Source organism: Chelonia mydas, chromosome 8 (assembly GCF_015237465.2).
Source record: "Chelonia mydas isolate rCheMyd1 chromosome 8, rCheMyd1.pri.v2, whole genome shotgun sequence".
Classification (NCBI taxonomy): Eukaryota; Metazoa; Chordata; order Testudines; family Cheloniidae; genus Chelonia; species Chelonia mydas.
This window is the reverse complement of record NC_057854.1, coordinates 94,663,679-94,686,979: the sequence shown is the minus strand read 5'-3', so window position 1 is coordinate 94,686,979 and position 23,301 is coordinate 94,663,679. Positions and strand designations below refer to the sequence as shown.

General features: G+C 45.1%; 1 protein-coding gene across 3 annotated transcripts in view; it reads right to left on the bottom strand.

Moving 5' to 3' along the window:
- The window catches only part of LRP8 (LDL receptor related protein 8), a 271,670-nt gene that overhangs the window by 66,880 nt on the left and 181,489 nt on the right, over positions 1-23,301 (bottom strand). For all 3 annotated transcript variants that reach the window (XM_007062181.4, XM_027824600.3, XM_043553147.1), the window contains one exon: positions 13,936-14,064. In XM_007062181.4, coding sequence (XP_007062243.3) covers positions 13,936-14,064 — 129 coding nt within the window. The remainder of the gene's footprint in view (positions 1-13,935; positions 14,065-23,301) is intronic.

Below are 23,301 nucleotides of genomic sequence, written 5' to 3'. Positions count from 1 at the left end.
GGCAGAGCTCCCATTCAAAAGTTAGTCAGAATTCCTCTTAGGGCTCCTGCTGCTGCATGTTCTTTTTTTCATACAACCCCATTCCATTATGGGCTTTAGCTTAAAAGGGGCATCAAAGAGGGGCTTACAAAGTGCTGGTCAGTAATATAAGCCAGCCATGGATGTAACATCCCCAGTGCAAGTGGTTAACGTCTACCTTGATCCTAAGTTGAGGCTTTAATTACAGTACTCTGGAGAGAAAAGAATTTCAGTGTGCTTCATTCTCAAGAAAGGCTATTGGCTAGCTTAGGTGGTTCCCTGTTCATCTCCTGAGTTTGTGGTGGGAAAGTGCATTTATGAAGGTGCAGTTTGCAATTTCAAAAATTGTTAACCCAGAATTAACTGTGGGTTTAAATTCTACCACTTAGACTGCTACATTCATGATCTGCACATACACTCAGGTACTTAGCCACCTCAGTGCTGGGATTTATACTCACAATTAATCCCAGGTACAGCGGCCGTCTTTGTTGGCACAAATCTGGACCCACAATCACTGGCACTTTATCCACTGTAGTTTGAATGATTCACATCATGGAGCCTTGCACTGCTTCTTTCAAGATTATTCCACAGGCTGACAGATCTCACCATTACAAAGTTGTTTTATTATTAACATATCTCACCAATAAGAGCAGAAGCTTGTTATTGCTCATTTTGTATAGGTCTTCCAAGGAGTGCTACAGGAGGGAGGTGGATTCCTCACAGAAGTGACTATCTCTCTGTCCCTTGCAGCAATTTGTGCCTAACAGACCCACACAAATAGTCTTGCCTAGCTGTGGAAACAGTTTTTTAGTAGGTTAATCCAGTTCTGACTGGGATTAGCAGTGGTCCATACTGTTAACCCTAGGTGTAGACAGCGCAGGTAGAATAGCCCTGCTGATGTTTCTGACCAGGAACACTGCACTCAGGACTCATATTTCATGCCAATGAATGCTCCCTGGGCTGCCTATATGCATGACCATTTGTTCGTAGGATGTGATGCCTGCCTGCTCACAAATTGGACAGGCAGGGAAATCAGGAGACAGACTTTTTGATGGTCTTGACTCACCATTCACATATTGTGCCAACACGTGCTCCAGCCTACCTGCATTCATGGCCAGTTGTGTGGAGAGTGTGCTACCTGCTAACAAGGTGGTCAGAAACTTGACCCAAAGCAGAGATCACAAGCAATTTACATGGGCAGCCTGCACGACCCTACCAGTGGCATCTTTCTCTCTGCAGCAAGGCTCTCCTGGGTGCTAGTCTTATTGACATTTACTTCTGATCACACTTGATGACAGTTAAGAAGAACTGGTAGGCTGCCAAAGCCTGTGATTGAATCCTACGGGGTGTGGATGGCATGGCCTACACTATGAGTTTCCCACAGACCTATACACTTGGCAAAACCCTATAAGACTACTCAGCGTAGTACTGTTTGCACCAGGGCAGTCCCCTGGTAGACACCACCACCACCTCCTATGTGTTTTGTGAGAAATGCCCATAAGCCAGGTCAGACCTAACTCGAGGAGAGAATTCATGGCTCTGAATCCTTAGTGGAGGGAAGTGTAACTCACACACCTTCTGGGTGTGGTGTTCTATCCCATCTAGTGGGTGGGTGGGAGGGAAAGACAGAGAGAAGCCTATGGCTTTTAGCTCAGGCAGTAGGGGCTCATGCATTTAGCTCCAGAGGCCCCAGGTTCAATCCTGCCTGTCGACAACCGGGGTCTGTCAGCGTTACAAGTGGGGGCTCATCCAGGATTTCAACTGGAAAGTCTCTGAAGCTTGGGATGCACTGCCTTGGCTGGGGAAGTATGTAACCCACACACCTTCTGGGTGTGGTGTTTTGTCCCATCAAGTAGCACCGAGACCACTTAGAGCAGAGGTGGGCAAACTATGGCCCCCGGGCCACATCTGTCCCATGGGACCGTCCTGCCCAGCCCCTGAGCTCCTGGCCCAGGAGGCTTGCCTCCGGCCCCTTCCCCGCTGCCCCCCTCCCAAGCAGCTATGCCGCCGCACAGGCAGCGGGGCTGCAAGCGCCTGCCACTCTGAGCGGCATGATAAGGGGGCAGTGCAAGTTTGGGTAGGGGTACAGGGGGCGGTTAGGGGCGGGGGTCCCAGGCAGCAGTCGGGGACAGGGAGCAGGGGGCGGTTGGATGGGGCGGAGGTTCTGGAGCTGTCAGGGGTCAGGGAACAGGGGGGGTTGGATAGGGTGTGAGACTCCTGGCGGGGCCTGTCAGGGGGCAGGGGTATGGATAGGTCGGGGCTGTCAGGGGTCAGGGAACAGGGGGGGTTGGATAGGGTGTGAGACTCCTGGCGGGGCCTGTCAGGGGGCAGGGGTATGGATAGGTCGGGGCTCTCAGGGGACAGGGAGCTGGGGGGGTTGGATAGGGTGTGGGACTCCCCATGCATTGCCTACAGAGTCTGGGTACCTAACTCAAGGCTGTGGATTCCACTGAGTGGCAGGGAACCCATACATTAGGCATTGCCAGGCTGAGTTTAAGTTTCCTTTTGTGGATCTAGCCCTAAAAGCCTTACATTTTGCCAACGTGCTGTAATAGTCTTTTATGCATGACTAAAGGCAAAAGAGGAGTATGTGATGTATCATTTGTTCTCCAGTTATGTGACATAACAATGCACTGAGAATGTGTCCATGAGCTGACTGTAGAATGAGCATCTAAAAATCTCTGCTATAAAACTTGTAACCTTTATGAACCAGAGCCTGTGATTTGTTGCCATATTATTTGTTGTTGCCACTGAGTTCTGGACTTCACTCTTCTCTTTGAGCCTGCTCAGCTGAGCCTCACCAATGCCTGTACTGACATGTGGGGAGGGATAACTTCTTACTTTCTGTGCCACACAAATACCATTTCCTTGGTCCTCTCTCCCCTGCTCTTTCCTACCCTTTGTTCTACTCACTCTCATGTTCTGCCTTAAATTAGCCAGAGAGCTTGTTGGGACAGGGATTATCCTTCAACTCTAAAAAAGAAAATGAGTACTTGTGACACCTTAGAGACTAACAAATGGTCAAGGTTCCTTCCCCACTCTGAACTCTAGGGTACAGATGTGGGGACCCGCATGAAAGACCCCCTAAGCTTATTCTTACCAGCTTAGGTTAAAAACTTCCCCAAGGTACAAACTTTTACCTTTTGTCCTTGGACCTTATGCTGCCACCACCAAGCATGTTAAACAAAGAACAGGGAAAGAGCCCACTTGGAGACATCTTTTTCCTCAAAATATCCCCCCAAGCCCGACACCCCCTTTCCTGGGGAAGGCTTGAAAAAAATCCTCACCAATTTGCATAGGTGAACACAGACCCAAACCCTTGGATCTTAAGAACAATGAAAAAGCAATCAGGTTCTTAAAAGAAGAATTTTAATGAGAGAAAAAGTAAAAGAATCACCTCTGTAAAATCAGGATGGTGAATACCTTACAGGGTAATTAGATTCAAAACATAGAGATTCCCTCTAGGCAAAACCTTAAGTTACAAAAAGATACAAAAACAGAAATATACATTCCATTCAGCACAGCTATTTTACCAGCCATTTAAAGAAAACAGAAATCTAACGCATATCTAGCTAGATTACTTACTAAGTTCTAAGACTCCATTCCTTTTCTGTTCCCGACAGAACAGAAGGTGCCACAAGTACTCCTTTTCTTTTTGTGGATACAGACTAACACGGCTGCTACTCTGAATCCTTCAACTCTGCATTTGTACAGCCCTAGCACTACGTCTGTCTGGAGTTACACCTGACCCTGCCTTGACCTCTAGCTGCCAGTGTAATACGATCAGCACTGCACAATAATATAATAGCAGAAGTATAGGCCGAAATGACATTCATAACTTCCACATTCAGCATAAGCTCTTCTGAAGGATGACAATATTAAAGCCAGTTATTCCAATCAATAGATGGGAATGGCCCTAGTTAAAATGTGTCCAAAGTGTTACATTAGCTCAGAATAAGAATGCTATTAATATGAATTTAGAAACAGCTAGGGGTTTGGACATTTCAGTTGCAGTCCCTAGTCACCTTCAGCTTGTTTACGGCATGTGCAAGCTCTCAACATGGAAATTACTCCGCACACAACTAAACTTCCCATCCAAACATTTATACAGAGAACTATGTTATATTTTTATTTCAACATGTTTTCTGGCTCTGTGAAAGGAGCAGCCTTTGGTATGACAGGGAGCTCTGCTTTGAGAGGCTGCAGTTGACAGTTGTGGATGAAGCTTCATTTAAACAAACAACAACAAAGTCAGCATAGAAAAGAGATTTTGACTTAGAAATATACTTTTAAAAAAAATCAAGATGAAGCATACTGAAGAGATAAGAGAAAAGGGATAAAGAAAGATTCTAAATAGAGAAGAAACGGGAATGTTAACAGAGTATCAGTAGACAAGCTTAGTGAGGTTTATCAGATTTGGATAAAAGAGAGGATTGCTATCAATCCTCCACAAGTACTCAGAGTTTAATACGAAAGACAACACATTTGTCCTCGTCCAGGAGAAAAAAATCCTTAATTTGATAAACAACCACATCTAAAGTGCCTTCTTTACAGCATTTCAGTACTTTCCATTCCGTCTGCTTTATTTAAAAGTGAATTTAATTCATGTGAAAAGTGCTGGACTGACAGGCCTGGAGACTGAAAGCCTTTTATTTGTTTTAATGCACAGGAAAGGTGAAACAGTAGAAATACTTTCCTACCAGTGTGCCTCAGCCCAGTCGTAGACTGAGAGAGCAGCTCACCCTACATTTCTGCTCGGTCCTTGGCCTCTCTCCACTGTGGCTGCCAATTAGCATCCATAACATTGGGGGCTGTTTTGTGGTGTGGACACCTGTCCACAAAGAACTGGCCAAAGCCACTAATGTGGTTCACACAGGCTACTTAATAGCTTCAGAAGACGATAAAATTTGTCCTCAGAGTAATTTCCATGTTAAGAATTCACATGTGCATGGAACAAGCTGAAGATAACGGATACATCAACTGAAATGCCCAGAAAGGAAATTCTCAGAAGTTTCTAAATCCGTATTATTAGCATAATTAACCTGAAATAAAGTGATACTTAGAACACAGTTTACTACCTTTTTAGGGGTTACTACTGAGCATTGAAAAAATGAAGTTAAATGCAAGCTATTTAAAACAGCTTTCTATTAAAAATGGACTCAATATTGCAATCCTTGTTTGCGTAAGTAGTGCAACTAAAGTGAGGGTTGCAGGTTTTAGTCCTAACATTGTTTTAAGATCATTAATTCAGCACTCAAAAAAAATCACCTTTTCAAGAAATAAGTGGTTCTGATGTGGAGCTGAAACATCCTCTAAACCAAATTTCCTTTCAGCGCAAAAGAAAAATGCATTTAGTATGTACTTTTATGGAAATTTATATTGAGACATACATATAGACAATGGGTAAAAAATTTTAAAAAGCCTAAGTCACATTTTCAAAAGTGAGGCAGGCACTTTGGAGCCTAAGTCTCAGTTAAAGTCAATGTGACTTAGGCTTCTAAGGGCATCTCTACACTGCCTTGCAGTTCAGACGAAGGGGGGTGTGAATAGCTGTGCACACCAGAGACTACATTAGTGTGAGCTTGGGACCTTTTAAGTTTGTGTCCACAGCATCCACACGGGGGAGTAGCTCAGCACTTTGGTGTGCACTACTATTCACACCCCCTTAGTCTGAACGGAGGGGCAGTGCAGACAATGGGACCTAGGCTTTTTGAAAAATGCGTCACGAGAATGTAATTTATACTTATAGATCAGTTTGGTGAGCCATGTCAAGCCTTCCTATGTGACTATGTTACTGCTGTTCTTTTGAACCTGCAACAATGAAAAGAATGATCAAAAATGGTACTGGGCTAAATTCATTTATTTAATGGCTCATTTCGGTATGTTTAGTTTATGAATACGATCCACTAAAAAAAAGGTTACCTACCTTTTGTAACTGCTGTTCTCCGAGATGTGTTGCACATGTCCATTCCAGGTGTGTGCGCACCCACATACGCGGTCATCAGAGATTTTTGCCTTAGCAGTAGTCATACGGTTGGGTGTGGCGCGCCCTTGAGTGCTGTGCTCATGCGTTGGCATACCAAGCGCCACCGGTCCTACGCCCTCTCAGTTCCTTCTTGACGGCAACTCTGACAGAGGAGCAGGACGGAGGGTAATGGAATGGACATGAGCAACACATCTCGAAGAACAACAGTTACGAAAGGTAGGTAACCATTTTTTCTTCTTTGAGTGCTTGCTCAAGTCAATTCCCTTCTAGGTGACTCAAGCAGTATCAATGGAGGTGGGCTCAGAGTTCACGATCTTGCAGCTTGCAGCAGTGCTCTGCCAAAGCCAGCGTCACCTCGAGCTTGTTGCACATAACGAGATGCAAATGTGTGGACAGATGACCAGGTAGCCGCCCTACAGATCTCCTGGATTGGTACCTGTGCCAGGAAGGCAGCTGATGACCTAGTCGAATGTGCTGTCATGATAGCTGGCAGAGGCACCTTCGCCCGCTCATAGCAGTAGCAGATGCAGGCCATGATCCAGGACGAAATCCTCTGACCAGACACTGGGCGACCTTTCATTTTGTCTGCCACCACAAGGAACAACTGTGTTGACTTACATAATGGCTTCATTCTATCTATGTAGAAGGCCAGTGCCTTCCTGACGTCCAGGGTGGTAGCCTGCACTCCTCATCTGACGCATGAGGCTTTGGAAAGAAGACGGGTAAGTATATGTCCTGGCCAGTATGAAACTAGAAAACGACCTTGGGCAGAAATGCTGGGTGTGGTTGCAGCTGAGCTTATCCTTGTAGAAGACCGTATAGAGTGGCTTCAAAGTAAGTGCTCTGATCTTGGACACCCTGCAGGCCAACGTTATCATGACCAGGAATAAAACCTTCCAGGAGAGAAGCAGGAGACAGCAGGAAGCCAGAGGCTCAAAGGGAGGCCCCATCAGCCTCAACAACACAAGATTCAGGTTCCAGGGAGGGATGGGATCCTGGACGTGCAGGCAGAGCTTTCAAAAAACGTGCTGTCATGTTGTGAGCAAAGATCGACCTGCCTTGGAATGGAGGATGGAAAGCCAAGATAGCGGCCAGGTGGACCATGATTGATGATAGGGACAAACCCTGGAGTTTGAGGTGCAATAAATAATCCAGGATTTCCTGCAGCAGGGCCTGCTAGGCCTGGATATGCCATTCCTAGGCCCAGCACATGAACCTTTTCCATTTAGCCAGGTAAGTCGCTATGGTGGAGGGTTTCCTGCTACCCAGCAAGACCTGCTGAACACGGGCTGAGCGTGCCCATTCGTTCACACTTTGCCATACAGTAGCCAAGCCGTCAAGTGCAGAGCTGCCGGGTTAGGGTGCAAAAGGCTGCCGTGGTCTGTGACAGCAGCTCCGGCCAGAGAGGCAGCTGCAGCAGGGGACTCATAGAACCATAGAATATCAGGGTTGGAAGGGATCTCAGGAGGTCATCTAGTCCAACCCCCTGCTCAAAGCAGGACCAATCCCCAACTAAATCATCCCAGCCAGGGCTTTCTCAAGCCTGACCTTAAAAATATCCAAAGAAGGAGATTCCACCACCTCCCTAGGTAACACATTCCAGTGTTTCACCACCCTCCTAGTGAAAAAGTTTTTCCTAATATCCAACCTAAACCTCCCCCACTGCAACTTGAGACTGTCATCAGTCTCCTTGTTCTGTCATCAGCTACCACTGAGAACAGTCTAGATCCATCCTCTTTGGAACCCCCTTTCAGGTAGTTGAAAGCAGCTATCAAATCCCTCCTCAATCTTCTCTTCCGCAGACTAAACAATCCCAATTCCCTCAGCCTCTCCTCATAAGTCATGTGTTCCAGTCCCTAATAATTTTGGTTGTCCTCCGCTGGACTCTTTCCAATTTTTCAACATCCTTCTTGTAGGGTGGGGGCCAAAACTGGACACAGTACTCCAGATGAGGCCTCACCAATGGCGAATAGAGGGGAATGATCACGTCTCTCGATCTGCTGGCAATGCCCCTACGTATACATCCCAAAATGGCACTGGCCTTCTTGGCAACAAGGGCACACTGTTGACTCATATCCAGCTTCTCGTCCACTGTAACCCCTACGTCCTTTTCTGCAGAACTGCTGCCGAGCCATTCGGTCCCTAGTCTGTAGCGGTGCATGGGATTCTTCTGTCCTAAGTACAGGACTCTGCACTTGTCCTTGTTGAACCTCATCAGATTTCTTTTGGCCCAATCCTCTAATTTGTCTAGGGCCCTCTGTATCCTATCCCTACCCTCCAGCATATCTACCTCTCCTCCCAGTTTAGTGTTATCTGCAAACTTGCTGAGGGTGCAGTCCACACCATCCTCCAGATCATTTAAGAAGATATTGAACAAAACTGGCCCGAGGACCAACCCTTGGGGCACTCCACTTGATAGCAGCTGCCAACTAGACATGGAGCCATTGATCACTACCCGTTGAGCCCAACAATCTAGCCAACTTTCTATCCACCTTATAGTCCATTCATCCAGCCCATACTTCTTTAACTTGCTACTGAAAGGCTCATCAACGTGCCGAACCAGTGCTGGCAAGGCCACGCAGGGGCTGTTAGGATAATTCTCGCTCTGTCTTGCTTGATCTGCACAAGGACACTGTGAATCAATGGCACTGGCAGGAAGGCATACATCAGCACCCCTGACTATGGAATGTGAAAGGCGTCTGATAGGGAGCCCCTGTCCATGAACAGGGCATGTGGCATTTTCTGTTCTGCCTAGTCGCAAACGGGTCTTCCTGGGGAGGCCCCCACCCCTGGAAGATTATGCTGACCACCTCCGGATGGAGTGACCACTTGTGGCAAGACGGGAAAGTCCTGCTGATGTGATCTGCTAAGACGTTCCTGGTCCCAGGCAGGTGTGCGGCTATCAGATGAATAGCATGCCACACACAAAAATCCCAAAGGCGGAGAGCTTCTTGACAAAGAGCTGAAGACCCAGCACTGCCCTGCCTGTTGATGTAATACATCGCAGCGGTATTGTCCATCAGGATCTCTACCACCTTGCCCTTCAGGTGGGGCAAAAAAGCCTGGCAGGCCAGGCGAACTGCTTTTAACTCCCTGATGTTGATGTGGAGGGCCAGATTGTCCCGCAACCAGCAGCCCTGGGTGCTCAGCTTGCCCAGATGGGCTCCCCAGCCCAGGTCTGAAGCATTGGAGACCAGCGTCAACAACAGGGACACAAAGGGGACTCCCTCCAACACTGACCCTGGGTCCACCCACCAATCCAGGGACAACCTGATGTGGCCTGGCACCCAGCCTATCCAGTCTAGGTCATGCCTGTTGGGGATGTAGATGGATGCTAGCCAGGCTTGCAGAGGCCGAGATGGAGCCAAACATGGCTGACCACGTATGTACACGCAGCCATGCGGCCCAAAAACCGCAGGCAAGTGTGAGCCGTGGTGAGCATGTGTTTCTTTACATGGGAGATCAAGTCTGACGTGGCCTGAAAATGCGCTTCCGGAAGGTATGGAGTCGAGAACCACCCCAATGAACTCTATTTGCTGGATGGATATTAAGGAGGATTTTTTCTCGAGGCTCCTCTGCATTTGCTCCCGAGACCTGCCCTTGATGAGCCAATTGTCAAGATACGGGAAGACCTGGATCCCTCGACGTCTCAGGTAAGCAGTCACTGACGCCATACATTTTGTGAACACCCTATGGGCCGATGAGAGGCCAAAGGGGAATACCGTAAATTGGAAATGCCATTCGCCCACTATAAAACAGAGGTCTGTGACCTTGGAATATGGAGATATGGAAATAGGCGTCCTTCAAGTCAAGGGCGGCGTACCAGTCTCCCGGATCCAGGGAGGAGATGATGGAGGCCAGGGAGACCATGCAAAACTTCAACTTTCTGAAAGACTTGTTGAGGTGTCGCAGGTCCAGAATGGCTCTGAGGCTCCCTTTTGCTTTGGGGATTAGGAAGTAGCAGGAATATAACCCTTTTCCTTCATGTCGCAAGGGACCTCTTCCACTGCCCCCATGCGCAAGATGTTCTCAACCTCTTGAATGAGGAGTTTCTTGTGAGAAGGGTCCCTGAAGAGGGGCGGGAAGGAGGAGATGGGGGCGGGGGTAGAAGGCAGGGCCGGCGGAAAACTGCAGGGTATAACCATGAGACACTATGTCCAGCACCCAACAGTCCAAGGTGACTTGGACCACGCCGAATGGTAGATATGAAGACGCTCGAGGAAAGATGGATCCTGGAAGGTGACTGGGGCATCGCTCTCGACCGCACCCTCAAAATGAGCGTTTCTGGCCCCCGGGGTGTTTTGCTGAGCCGGGCTGCGTGGGTGAGTGGGAGGAGGAAGGGTGACAGTGGCTGAAACTAGTGTCTCTGTCCCTTCTTCTTGCAGATCCCCGATGAGACTGCCAAGGCCTAGGAGGCGAGGGCAACTGGAACTGCTTTCTCGCAGGCTGCAGTGGATGCATGCCCAGCAAGTAAAGGGTGGCCCCAGTGTCCTTTAGGCCATGCAGCCTTGCATACGTCTGGTCAGAAAAGAGACCATTCCCATTGAATGGGAGGTCGTGGATGGAGGTCTGCATTTCTTGGGAGAGACCTGCAGTCTGATGCCAGGAGCTGTGCCTCATAACCACTGCCATTGCAACCACCCTAGCTGCTGACTCTGCCGCGTCCCACGCCATTTGGAAGGAGCACCTGGCAGCCACAGTGCCCTCCTCCACCAGGGTGCCAAATTCCTGGGCCAAACCCTGTGGAATGGACTCCTTTAACATATGGAGGGAGTCCCATAAGTTAAAGTTGTAACAGCCCAAGAAGGCCTCATGTTCGTCACCGGGAACTGCAAACTGGCTGTTGAATAAATATTTCTTCCAAACAGATCCAACCCTTTGGCCTGTTTATTTTTGAGGGTTGAACTGGTATGCCCCTGCTTGTCTTTTTTATTGGCCACAGAGACCACCAGCGAGCTGGAGGCTGGGTATGGAGGTATTCAAACCCCTTGGCCGGGACAAAGTATGTTTTCTGGCCCTTTTTGAGGTGAGAGGAATGGAGGAAGGAGCTTGCCAGAGGCTCTTGGCAATCTTAAGGACACCATCATGCACTGATGGTGCAACACAGGTTGGGGTAGAGGCTGACAGGACATTAAAAAGGTGTCTGCCTGCTCAGCCATCTTCTCCACCTCCAGATCCAAGTTCTTGGCCACCCGCCATAGCAGGGCCTGGTGTTCTTTGAAAGCATCCGGCAGGTTGGCCCTTGAGGGTCCCGCAACCACCTCATCTGGGGATGAGGACAATGACTGCACCGCCAGGGAAGGCTCTGGAGCATCTTCCCCCATAGGGGAGGGAAGCTTAGGGGTGAGCGCAGTTCCCTCTGCCTCGACCACCGAGCATGGCTCGTGCACCGAGCCTGGTGCTGTCAGCGCCGCCAGCTGTTGCTCTGAGGTGACGGCCGATGAGCAGTGCGAAGGGGGCATTGCCACAACTGGCATTCCCACGCACCACAATAAGGCCAGTGCACTGGCCACTGGCCGTGCTGCCAAGTCGGTGCTGTCGACGTGGTTTCAGGTGCCTATTCGTGCTGGTGCAGTCTAGGTGAGGGGCTAAACTGAGCTTCCGTGTCGGAAGAATTCCCTTCCAGCGACCATGGTGGGGCCACCAACGCCTGGGTTTGTTTGCTGACCGTTGCCATCGGAGACGGGTGCCTGGAGCGAGGTGATCGGTGCCAGTGCCAAGGGGGACCGGAGATGCGATGGGGAGCGCTCCCACGAGGCAGGCAACTGGGAGTACGCCAAGAGGACGACCGACAGGCAGTAAGAAGGAACTGAGAGAGCGTTGGGCCGGTGGAGCCTGATATACCGATGCATGAGTGCGGCACTCAAGGGGGCGCTACAACTGGCTCCACAGACACCGCTAAGGCAAAAATCTCCGATGACCACAAATGTGGGTGTGCACACACCTGGAATAGAATCGACATGAGCAAGCATTCAAAGAAGAATACTTGATACTGAAACGCCACTACCCGTCACCTACAGCCCCCAACTAAAACGTCTCCAGCACATCATCAAGGATCTACAACCTATCCTGAAGGACAATCCCTCACTCTCACAGACCTTGGGAGACTGGCCAGTAATCACTTACAGACAGCCTCCCAATCTGAAGCAAATACTCACCACACAACAAAAACACTAACTCAGGAACCCTGCAACAAACCCCGGTGCCAACTCTGTCTGTATATCTATTCAAGGGACACCACCATAGGATCTAACTACATCAGCCACACCATCAGGGTCTCGTTCACCTACACATCTACCAATGTGATATATTCCATCATGTGCCAGCAATGCCCCTCTGCCATGTACTTTGGCCAAACCGGACATCTCTACACAAAAGAATAAATGGACACAAATCTGACATCAGGAATTATAACTTTCAAAAACCAGTAGGAGAGCACTTCAATCTCCCTGGACATTCAATAACAGACTTAAAAGTGGAAATTCTTCAACAAAAAAACTTCAAAAACAGATTCCAGTGAGAAACTGCAGAACTGGAATTAATTTTCAAACTGGACACCATCAAATTAGGCCTGAATAAAGACTGGGAGTGGCTGGGCCACTACAAAAAGAATTTCTCCCTGAGGATACTCACACCTTCTTGTCAACTGTTTGAAATGGGTCACCTTGTTTACATTGGCCTCATTAGCACTAAAAAAGTGATTTCCACCCCTTCTTGACAACTGTTAAGAATAGCCCACTTCCACCTTAATTGAATTGGCTTGTTAGCACTGACCCCCACACTTGGTAAGGCAACTCCCATCTTTTTACATGCTGTGTATTGATACCTCACTACTGTATGTTCCACTCCATGAATCTGATGAAGTGGGTTTTAGCTCACGAAAGCTTATGCTCAAATAAATTTGTTAGTCTCTTAAGGCAGTGGTTCTCAAACTTTTGTACTGGTGACCCCTTTCAAATAGCAAGCCTCTGAGTGCGACCCCCCCTTATAAATTAAAAACTTTTTTATATATTTAACACTATTCTAAATTCTGGATGCAAAGCGAGGTTTGGGGTGGAGGCTGACAGCACGCGACCCTCCATGTAATAACCTCACGACCCCCTGAGGGGTCACGACCCCCAGTTTGAGAACCCCTGCTCTACGTGCCACAAGGACTCCTCGTTGTTTTTGCTGAAATACACCATGAAAAATGTGCTTGTTTTCTTGTGCAACACAAATCCTGAGCTGAGCTGCATGTACAGTGGCAAAAGGAACTTCACTATGGACATAGAGAACAATTTATTTTATGTTGTAAGGTGTATGATGACAAACAGAAGCATGAAGTGCTTCTACTTCCGATGAAGTGAGCTGTAGCTCACGAATGCTTATGCTCAAATAAATTTGTTAGTCTCTAAGGTGCCACAAGTACTCCTTTTCTTTTTGCGAATACAGACTAACACGGCTGCTACTCTGAAATCTGCAAGAAGTGATGCTGGTGATTTAGGAGGAAGCATTCTTTCCCCCTGAATCAGCAATACATCCATGATCCAGAATGGGACCTGAGGCAGTGTGCTGTCTTTAGGAAAACACACAAAACCCATTGTCTATTGCCCATTTATGCCCCTACAGCACTTTCTGCACGAGTATGCATGCTAACCAGTATATCTTAACCAAATTCCAGCTGTGTTCTGTAGCTGTAACTGCATTCTACTAGAGTGACAATAGAATACTCAGTTGTACACAAAATCTACTCTACATTCCTCAAGTAGCTCCAACTGGAGATGTTAACCTTCATTTCTCCTCCTAAAATCTGCTGAATAGCATTGTCAATATAGAGTGACTGTGGAATTTGTTGGTGAGAAAAGTCATCCATTCAACGCAATCTATCAATCACTTTAAGAGCCTTTTGGAAGAAAGCTGCTATATAGATATTAGGTATTATTATAACTCACCAGTAGTGCAACCAGCCTCGTCAATTCCACTTTCACAGTCTTTTTCCCCATCACATCTCCAGGATGATGGGATACATTTGTTGCTTGAGTCTCCACAGCTAATTTTTTCAGCTGGGCACACTTGTTTGGCTAAAAAAAAAGAAAATACAAGGAAAATAAATGTAGATATGAAAACAGCAGTAGACATTAAAGAGATATTGCTTTAGTAAATTTAATGTGGCCAAATTCTGAAAGTGATATCCAGGTAAAATTCCTATAATAAGTGGCAGAGACCATTGATATCAATGGGAATTGGGCATGTTTAGAATACCAAAAGTCAAATGCAGATACATCACAATAAAAGAACTTCAGAACTGATTTTTATTTAAATATTCAGCAAATAATTTATCTGACACATTTATTATTATTAATTGATCTACTAGTAGCTAATGTGGTGGTGGGGGTTGTTGTTTTTTTGTTTTGCTTTGTTTGGTTGGTTTTTTTTTTTTTTTTTTGCTGCAATTTCTTTTGTACAGCAATTTCTGAATTTCATGAAGCAAGAGAGATTTCCCCTTTAAGACGAGGGAGTTAAGTAGACAAGATAATCACAAACTCATAGATTTTGCACACATCCAACTATAGTTGGCTAAAAATTAGAAAAGACCACAATGAAAGGCCACAATTGAGGAAGATGGCTGTGATGGTTAAAAAACAGCCTGGTTTACAGGGGAAGAAAAGCAGCTATAAAAAATAAAAATAATAATATAGAACAAATGGAAGGGAGGGGAACTTGATTGTATTCATAGGTATAAATCAAAAGTTAGGAATTGCAGAAAATTGATAAGGAAAGCCTAGGGACACAAGGAGAACTCTATGACACAATACAGTTAAGGAGCATTTTTTGTTTTTTAAATATTAGGAACAAAAATATCCTGACAATGGTAGTGCTCCATTACCAGATGGAAATAGCAGAATTATCAATAACAATGCAAAAAAAATGTTTAATAAATATTTATGTTCTGTATTTGGGGAAAAAGCAGATGATGCTGTCACATCATATGGTGATGATAACCCTCCTTCCATTTCAACTAGTTTCTCTGGAGGATGTAAAACAGAAGCTACTAAAGTTAGTCATTTTTAAATCAGCAGGTCCAGAAAAGAGTTTTAAAAGAACTGGCATAGGAGCTTGCTAGACCATTAATATTGATTTTTAATAAGTCTTGGAGCACTGGGGAAGTTTCAGAAGACAGAAAGAAAGCTAATATTGTACATTTTTGGTGCACTGAAACTATTCATGAATTTGGATAGAATTCAGCAATTTCAGCTGAAAAAAAAAACCGTTTTACAAATTGGAAACGTCAAAACATTTTGTTTCAACATTTTCAAAATGAGCCATTTCAACATTTTGTTTCAAAATGACATTTTCAAAGACAATCTCCTGTCTGTGCATAATACAGGAGGAGAAGACCATAAGTGGGGCTTGGCATGGGGGCAAAGGGAGTGGGAAATATTCCCTAGCACATCTGGTTTTGAGGAAGAGAACATATAATGACAACTGACATTGTAATGCAATGTGATCATTGACCTGCAGGAAGGTTATGTAGTATTCACAATTTAATTGTGGGCACTACTCTAGCCATCTGTCTGTAGCAGCCAAACAGCCCGGGGGAGCAGGAGGAATGGGGAAGGTAGGGACAGAAGAATTCTATTCATGGAGAGTAGAAGAATTAGGTTAATCATCTCATTGACTGAGTAATTAGAGACATTAAAAAAAAGTAAATTAGACCAGATGAACTTGCAGGACGCAAAGACAGAAGCTGTCACTTGTCACAGTTCATAAACTCTTCGCACTGAGCCAGGCCCCCATGGCTACTGTGAGTCCAAGTGATCTTTGCATCTTTGCACTGAAGCCAACTACTCAGCACAAAATGAGGTATAAAAGAGAGAGAAATTGAACAAAATCAAAGTGAGAGTACTGGAGAAATACCCAACAGCATTTCTACAAGCTTCTTCTTAGAGATACAAAACATTTCAAATGCAATGGGACTTAACATACTGCACAAGCCATGAAATGGTTTCCTTGTAGCAGCCGCAAATCATGCTTGGTTTTATATGGGCAGGACGGTCTCAAATCTTGCTTACAGAATTTAGTATGCTTTGGACTTATGTGACTAAAATGTTTAGTTCCTTCTATTCTTCTCCAGTCTTCACACACTTGGGAAGGAAATGGTTAATGTAGTGTGTGACAGTGACCGTCAAACCTGGATATCCTGTGCTCATGTAAACTATTGCAAGGTCTGTCTTTTCAGAAATAGACCATTAAACAACTTGGTTAAAATGTCAGACACATCAAGACCAATTTATCACAATGAACGGCAAATGCCAAGGATGGACAACAATGCTTTATTTATAAGGAGACAAGAGCAAAGGAGACAAGAAGGTTCCATTTACTCACTACAGCCAATGACATTCTTCTTTTTCTTTACATGAGGCTACAAAGTCTTTCACAGAACCATAGAGCCTAACTGGCGCCCCACTGTTTGGCTTCCTCTTATGCCACTGCTGAGCTTTTCAGGCTCCGGACAGCATGTATATTCAAGAAAGCCCAAGAGAACAGAATTGATTTGCTTTCAGAAGACCATTTGTCAGGTTCTCACCATACAGGTACTCTGAGAGCATGCATAAAATGTAATTAAGCAACTTCTACTGGTGGGAAACCTACAAGACTTTTAATCAGCAGACTGTATCTATGAAAAAAGCATCCTTTGTGGAAATGCACCATCTTAATGATGGGGCAGTTTTTTCAGTATCTCTGTTTTAAGAATCCCCAAGACCTTTTTCTTCTTGTTTCTTTCAGAAAGCTTTAATTAGCACAGGAGAAAATGCCAGGCAGAATGGCTTTATTTTATTAATTATTATTTCTGTCCTGTCAAGTAAATTGCTTCTCTTCAATTTCCAGTGCAGCTTTTGGATCTTTAAAACCCTATATAATGGAATCCTCATCAATGGTATGGCCTGTAATTTAAACGAAGGCTTGGGTTTCTTTAACCGGGGCCTCCATACAAACTGTCCTGGTATCTTCCTTCCTAAATGTTAGGAATTCCTCCCCACTCTTGAAGACCAAGGCCAAGTCGGACACATTTTCTTGCCAGGAGATACTCCCTTTGAATTCACTGAAGGAAAGATCATGCCCTCTGTGCTTCTACTCAAGGCAAGCATTATCGCAAAAAGAAAATTGTTAGAAGCTGGTAGTCAGCAAAAAACTTAACACTGTTAAATGGAATTCTAGTTTCAATTAGGATGTGCTCCTGACTTCCGGAGATTTATGACTGAGCAAGACGCATGTGATTAACAGTCATGTTCATCATGCATATGTTTGCATATACGTTCTGAATTCACAGCTAACTTATACTTTGTGCATTTCCACTGGGACTGCATGGGGTCTAAGTCAGCTCTGAATTTGTTCCTTTCTGAATTATATGTGGCTGCTATTTTACATAGCTCTAGTTTCTGTTAACATCTCCCTTCCTTATGCATTTTCCCCTCTTCATTCAGGAGCTGGAGCAGGTCTGGGAATTAGGAGAACTGGATTCTATTCCCCGTTTACTCATTGATTCACTATGTGGCCTTAGACAAGTCACTCACGCTTCAGTTCAGTTTACTCATCTCTGTAAAACATTAAGATACTCAGTTGAAAGTTATTATAAGCATTCAGTATCCTAATTATTATTCCTATTTATCCCTTCTTCCCCTCTCCAAAAGCAAAAAGCAAACAAAGTTTTTTTCTTATAATCAGTAACACGTTTTCCATTTCTTCTAATAATCACTTACTGCTAATCATGATTGACCAAATTCACTGACACCAGCATTGAATTTGGGCTGGTGAATTCTTTTGATATTGATACAAAAGTCATATCATAACTACTTAGGGGAACTCCGCTGAAATCACTTATTTAGGTATATGAATAATACACACAAAAATCAAGAACACATTTGTGGGAATTCAAACAGAAAGGCTTCATACACTACAGTGCAAAACAGATTAAGATTCCAGTCAATTCCTTCTCTTACCACATCAAGCTATATATGCTATATGTAGGTGTATATATACAGGAGTGAAAAATTCTGTATGACCTCTCAGCTTCCACTGATGTCACTGGAACTCAATATTCAGTGGCAGAATTTGGTTCATACTCTATATCTATATTTACATTTTAGATACCCAGGGGATTGTTGATAAAAAAGGAGCCTTTTACCTCTAAGGTTTCAGATCAAATCCAGCCCCAGACCAGCATGAAACATCATGATCGGTGGCTCACATGAAATGAGACTGGGGCATCTACAGTGTTGGAATGAGGACATCAAACAATCAGCACACCTGGCTTCTTTGTTGGCAGTCTCAGGAGAGAGGGAAGGATGCCTGGAGACTAATCTATCCACCACACTTATTAGATGGGTCAGGATTGAGGCACATTTGCAGGACACTGGGCAGCTTGCACGGCTGTCATTTGTCTGGACCGTCTGCAGTGGATATATATGCGTATATATATATACGCGTATATATATATATATAACCTTTCAGTGAGTATAAAGGCAGATTATAGGGGAAAACCCTGAAGCAAGTATTATTTTTGCAGCTCAAGATAATTAACTTCTTCCAGGCTTTGAACATAAATTACTATAAATGACCCAAAGACTAATTAAGAAAGGACAATAAGAAAATATAACTACAAAGCGCAAGAAATTGCAACATCGTTAATGGGATAATAGTTGATAAGCCTGATAAAATATTCACTTCTCCAGTTTGATTTGTCTGATACTGACTTGTTTTCAGAAGTTCTCTGGGGAATGGAACAGGATTTACATGGATTTAATTCTGTTGCACGGAACAGTACAGCCCAAATGCATTCTTGGGTGTTCGAAACAGAAACTGCTCTCTCTTGGGACACATGGGTTAGAAGCCCATGGTTCTCATCCAACTCCTTTCCTCACTTAGAGATATGATTAAAATGTGCTTACTGTACCAAGGGCTCAACATGCTTAGAGCAGACAGCACGTACATTGCTTTTAGACAGATTAACACACTGCTAATTATCATCTCTGAGATCAGAGTAAACTATAACCAGGAATTCAAAATCCCAGGATTAATCCTAATTACCAAAATAAAGAGTGACTCTGCAGAGTAACTCTGGCCTAGACTTTTACAGGAGAGGTGTCTGTATGCTTCACAATGAAGAACAGGGGCATTACAAAACTACTTATTGTTGGGATTGATGATAAAAGTGATTCCCGGGGGTCTTGCCAGCAGCTTTAATATTTATTACATAAACTGATTTGAGCACCATGTAAAGAGGCAAGATAAGTTCTGTCACAGACTGAAAAGATTCATGGGGCCAGAATTTCAAAAGGGCCCAGGAACAGATTTGCAGTGCTCTGTACCCACAACTGGAGCCAGATTTTTTAAAGAGCTCAGCCTCCAGTAGTTCCTACTGACACTTATGGCTAGATTTTTAACACAGTTCAGTGTGTGGGGTGCCGAGCTCTGTTGCAAAATCTGGCCATTTCCTATCATCTACCCCTCCTAAAAGACAGAGTAATTGTAAGGGCTTATCTACATGAATACTTGGCTCGTGGCAAGCTGGGGTGTAAATGTACCCCCACACTAGCCTGCTGCTCACTACGAGTTCATGTCTCGCTGCTACCATGCACTAAAATTTCCCTACAGTGCACTTCAATCAATTCCTGTTTCAAATCAGTGCAGATCAAAGCACACTAGGGGAACTATTAGTGCGTAGGTACCACGGTGCTTGGCACTGTGGTTGTATAAGAAGATCTACAGGTTAAAACCAGGATTCTCGCCTCCCAAATGTGATAGTTGATTAGAGATTATTGCCTTCCAACAATCCATGTAACTATTTCTCATCCAGCATGCAGGAAGTCAGGGCAGAAACCCTTGGGATATAACAAAATTACATCTGATGTGACGAATGCCCCCCAAACTTTCTTGCCATTATACATAGACACATTACTGTTACAAATTCACTCAAGATGTGTCAGGACTGACATGATGTTTATCCTCTGTGGTTAGTCAGATTCCTCCTTTTATTCTACCTATTTAGAGAGAAAGAATGAGTTCTCCCCATCCCTCTCAAATACCTGAGCAGCCTCAATTTTCTCCATCCCTATTTTACACCAGACACCCTCAGGGCCTGTTTGGCAACAACTCCACTATCGGCTAAGAGCACAACTCACCATGGAGCCTCTCACCTCCTCTCTTGAAGTGGCCAGAGAAATCCCTCCTCTCCCCACCTTTCTCTGCAAAACTAAGAGCTGGGCATGCTACCTCTCCAGATGGCTCAGCAGCTGCCGGCCTGGGAATGAGTCACCAGGATTGAACTGAACTCGGATCTTTCACATGGCGCTGTATAGCTCCTCCGCTAGGTCATGAATGGATGGACAGTGAAAGAGAGGGCAAGTGGGATATGTTAAGATGCTTAGCATAATATACTGTCTGAGAGATGTGAGATAAAGTGCTTGAAATATACAGAGTCGCTAAATATGAATGTGTATAAAACATTAGCAACAAGAACAATCTGAAATGTACTTCAGGAATATTTCCATCTTGTCAGAATTAAGTGAATGAAATAGCAAGAAGTGATTCTAGGTATTATGAGCCATTTGTCACCTCATTCCTACAGAAAAAACATACTGCCTTTCATGAGCCTACAGCCATGTGGTCACAGGGCCCATTTTCTTAGACTGGCCTACAAAGAAAATTAATGAAGCAGCAGTGCAGCTTGGGGCTAGTGTCTAGTCCAATCACTAGTGGGAAGAGCTCCCAGTCTGAGTGGAGAAACAGCAGCTTTCCATAAGCTAAACTCTGGACCCATTTGTCAGTATTTCCATGTATGTTGCTCCTTCAACCCTTTGCAATACCCTCTCTGGGGACCCGCAAATCCAATTATCTACTCTGGGCTGACAATGGAGAAATATTAAAGTATAAGGATTAAATACTGCCCCAATTGAAGAATTGGGAATTCTGCCATTGACTTCAATAGGGTCAGGATTTCACCCACACACTATAGCTGAGGGTTGGCTGACTATAAGATCTGCAATACCAGATCCACTGGTGCATCCCAGCCAGTAACCTGCCTCTGATAATGGCCAATACCTGATGTTTCAGAACAAGGCTTAAAATCAAAATATACCTAACTAATTATGCCATTTGTATTCCCTTATCATTATCTTAGTTTACACGGCTCTAAATCATATAAAGAACTATTTTCACAGTGATTTGAAGAAAATAAATAATACTTATTATTTGTTATTAGTCATAAGGTTGACCAGCATTTTTTAAACTCAGGAGGGCATCAAGCCTTCCTTCTGATGGTGCATAGGAATGGCTCAAGCCTCCTTACGGGAAGAGCTCATTACTCATTAGCAAATCAGCACAGAAGCAGCCTCCATTGTTATCTATGGGTAAAAAATGTACAGCAGAAGAGACTTCACAATGGCTAGTTCCACAGTACCCCGTGCCCCTGCAAAGATCTGGCAATAGGTCAAGCAGAGGGCATGGCCCAGGGCAGGGATTCTCAAGACAATTTTTTTGGTGGCTTCAGAGTGCAGCCACCAACGCTTGCTCTGACGCTTTTTCCTAACAGACTTAATTAGCTTTAGGAAAAACAAATAAATCGGCACATAGACATGTCCAAATCACTGAAATTTATTTATTGCTAGCTAGTGAGTCTGCTGTGAAAAGTGATATTAACAAACATACAAGTATCACTTTTCACAGCAGACTTAGTCAGCCATGGCAAGCCTGGGGACAAATTAAGCCCTGGATGGGGAGGTCGGGGGAGGCAGCAGGGGCCAAGTGGGGGCCCAGAGCCTGAAGCCCTGCAGCCAGACCTGAAGCCCCATGGCCGTGGGATAGGGACGGAGCCCGATGCCATGCAGCTGGAGCCTGGGGCCTGCCACCACGCAGCCAGGGCCCAGGACTGGAGCTCGAAGCCCCATCGCCGGAGCTTAATGCCCCACCACCCCAGAGGTGAAGCCCAAAGCCTGAGCCGCCCCGCCCCTGGGAAGGTGGGGAACTCACCAGCTGCTTGCTCCTCCAGCGTTGTGCCCCAGCTGTCTCCAGAGGGGGCAGGGCTCAACCTCTGCTTGCAGCCCCAGCAGCCACCACCAAGTCAGTGCATCCAGGAGCAACAGAGAGGGGGAGGGGCCACTGCTTTGCCCTCTCCTTCCCCCCAGTCACAGCCCAGGAGGCTGAGGCCACAAGAAAAGCCCCTGGTGGCCGCATTTGAGAAACACTGGTCTAGTGATCAAAAGCTGGGGAATGAGAGTCAGGACAGCTGGGTTCCAATCCCAGGTCTGTCACTTAATGAGATATAATCTGGGCCAGTCACTTAGGGCAAGTCTACACTACAAAATTAAGTCAAGCTAAGTTACGTTGTCGCACACCCACCACAGTAATTACATCACTTTTGAATGTCCACACTACGTTCCTTGTGTTGGCAGTGCGTGTCCTCACCAGGAGCGCTTGCACTGATTGAAATGTCTGCGTGAGGCATTGTGGGACCGCTTTTGAAAGCCAGTAACAGTCAGTGTAAGCAGTGAAGTGTCTACACTGACAAGGAATTGACCTAACTACATCAACCTAAGCACTATGCATCTTGCGGAGACGGAGTTATTAAGTCGGTGTAATGGGAGAGTTACATCACTGGGAGCTACATTTTAGTGTAGACGCTCAGAGTTAGGTCAACATAAGCTGCTTCACATTGACCTAACTCTGTAGTGTAGACCAGGCTTTAACCTTGTGTGCTTCAGTATCTTCCATCTCTAAGATGGCATAGTACCTACCTGCCTTGTAGAAGAGTTATGACGCTTCCTTCATTAAATGCATGTGAAGAACTCTGAGATCCTTGGATGAAAGGTGCTACAGAAGCAGAGGCTCCTTCTGTGTATCACATGTAGGTTTTATAAACCTTGACTGTACCTATCCCTTTAACAGGAACATACAGTGCTTCCCATTCAGGGTTTATCTTCAGAGAAGAATTTAGTTGTTCTTTTCTGCCATCTCCCTTCTGCTTCACTAGACACTCCTCCCTCTAATTCAGTCAGATAAAACCACCCTTAAACCTTGTTTTTATCACTAGTATTTTTATTACATTTGAAAAAAAAACAAATCTCCAGCACTGATTAACAAAAAGCTGGATTCCCTATATGCAAGTCCTTCAAATTCCTTTGCAATATTTACAATGTCTTTTTAGCTCTGCTGGTGAGGAAGCTTTGGACCTGGAGCCTCACTGCTAGTGTGCTTAGTCTGTGTGCTGATAGGCAGAGAGTAATCATGAAGAACACTAAGTAAAAATACAATGCAAAGTT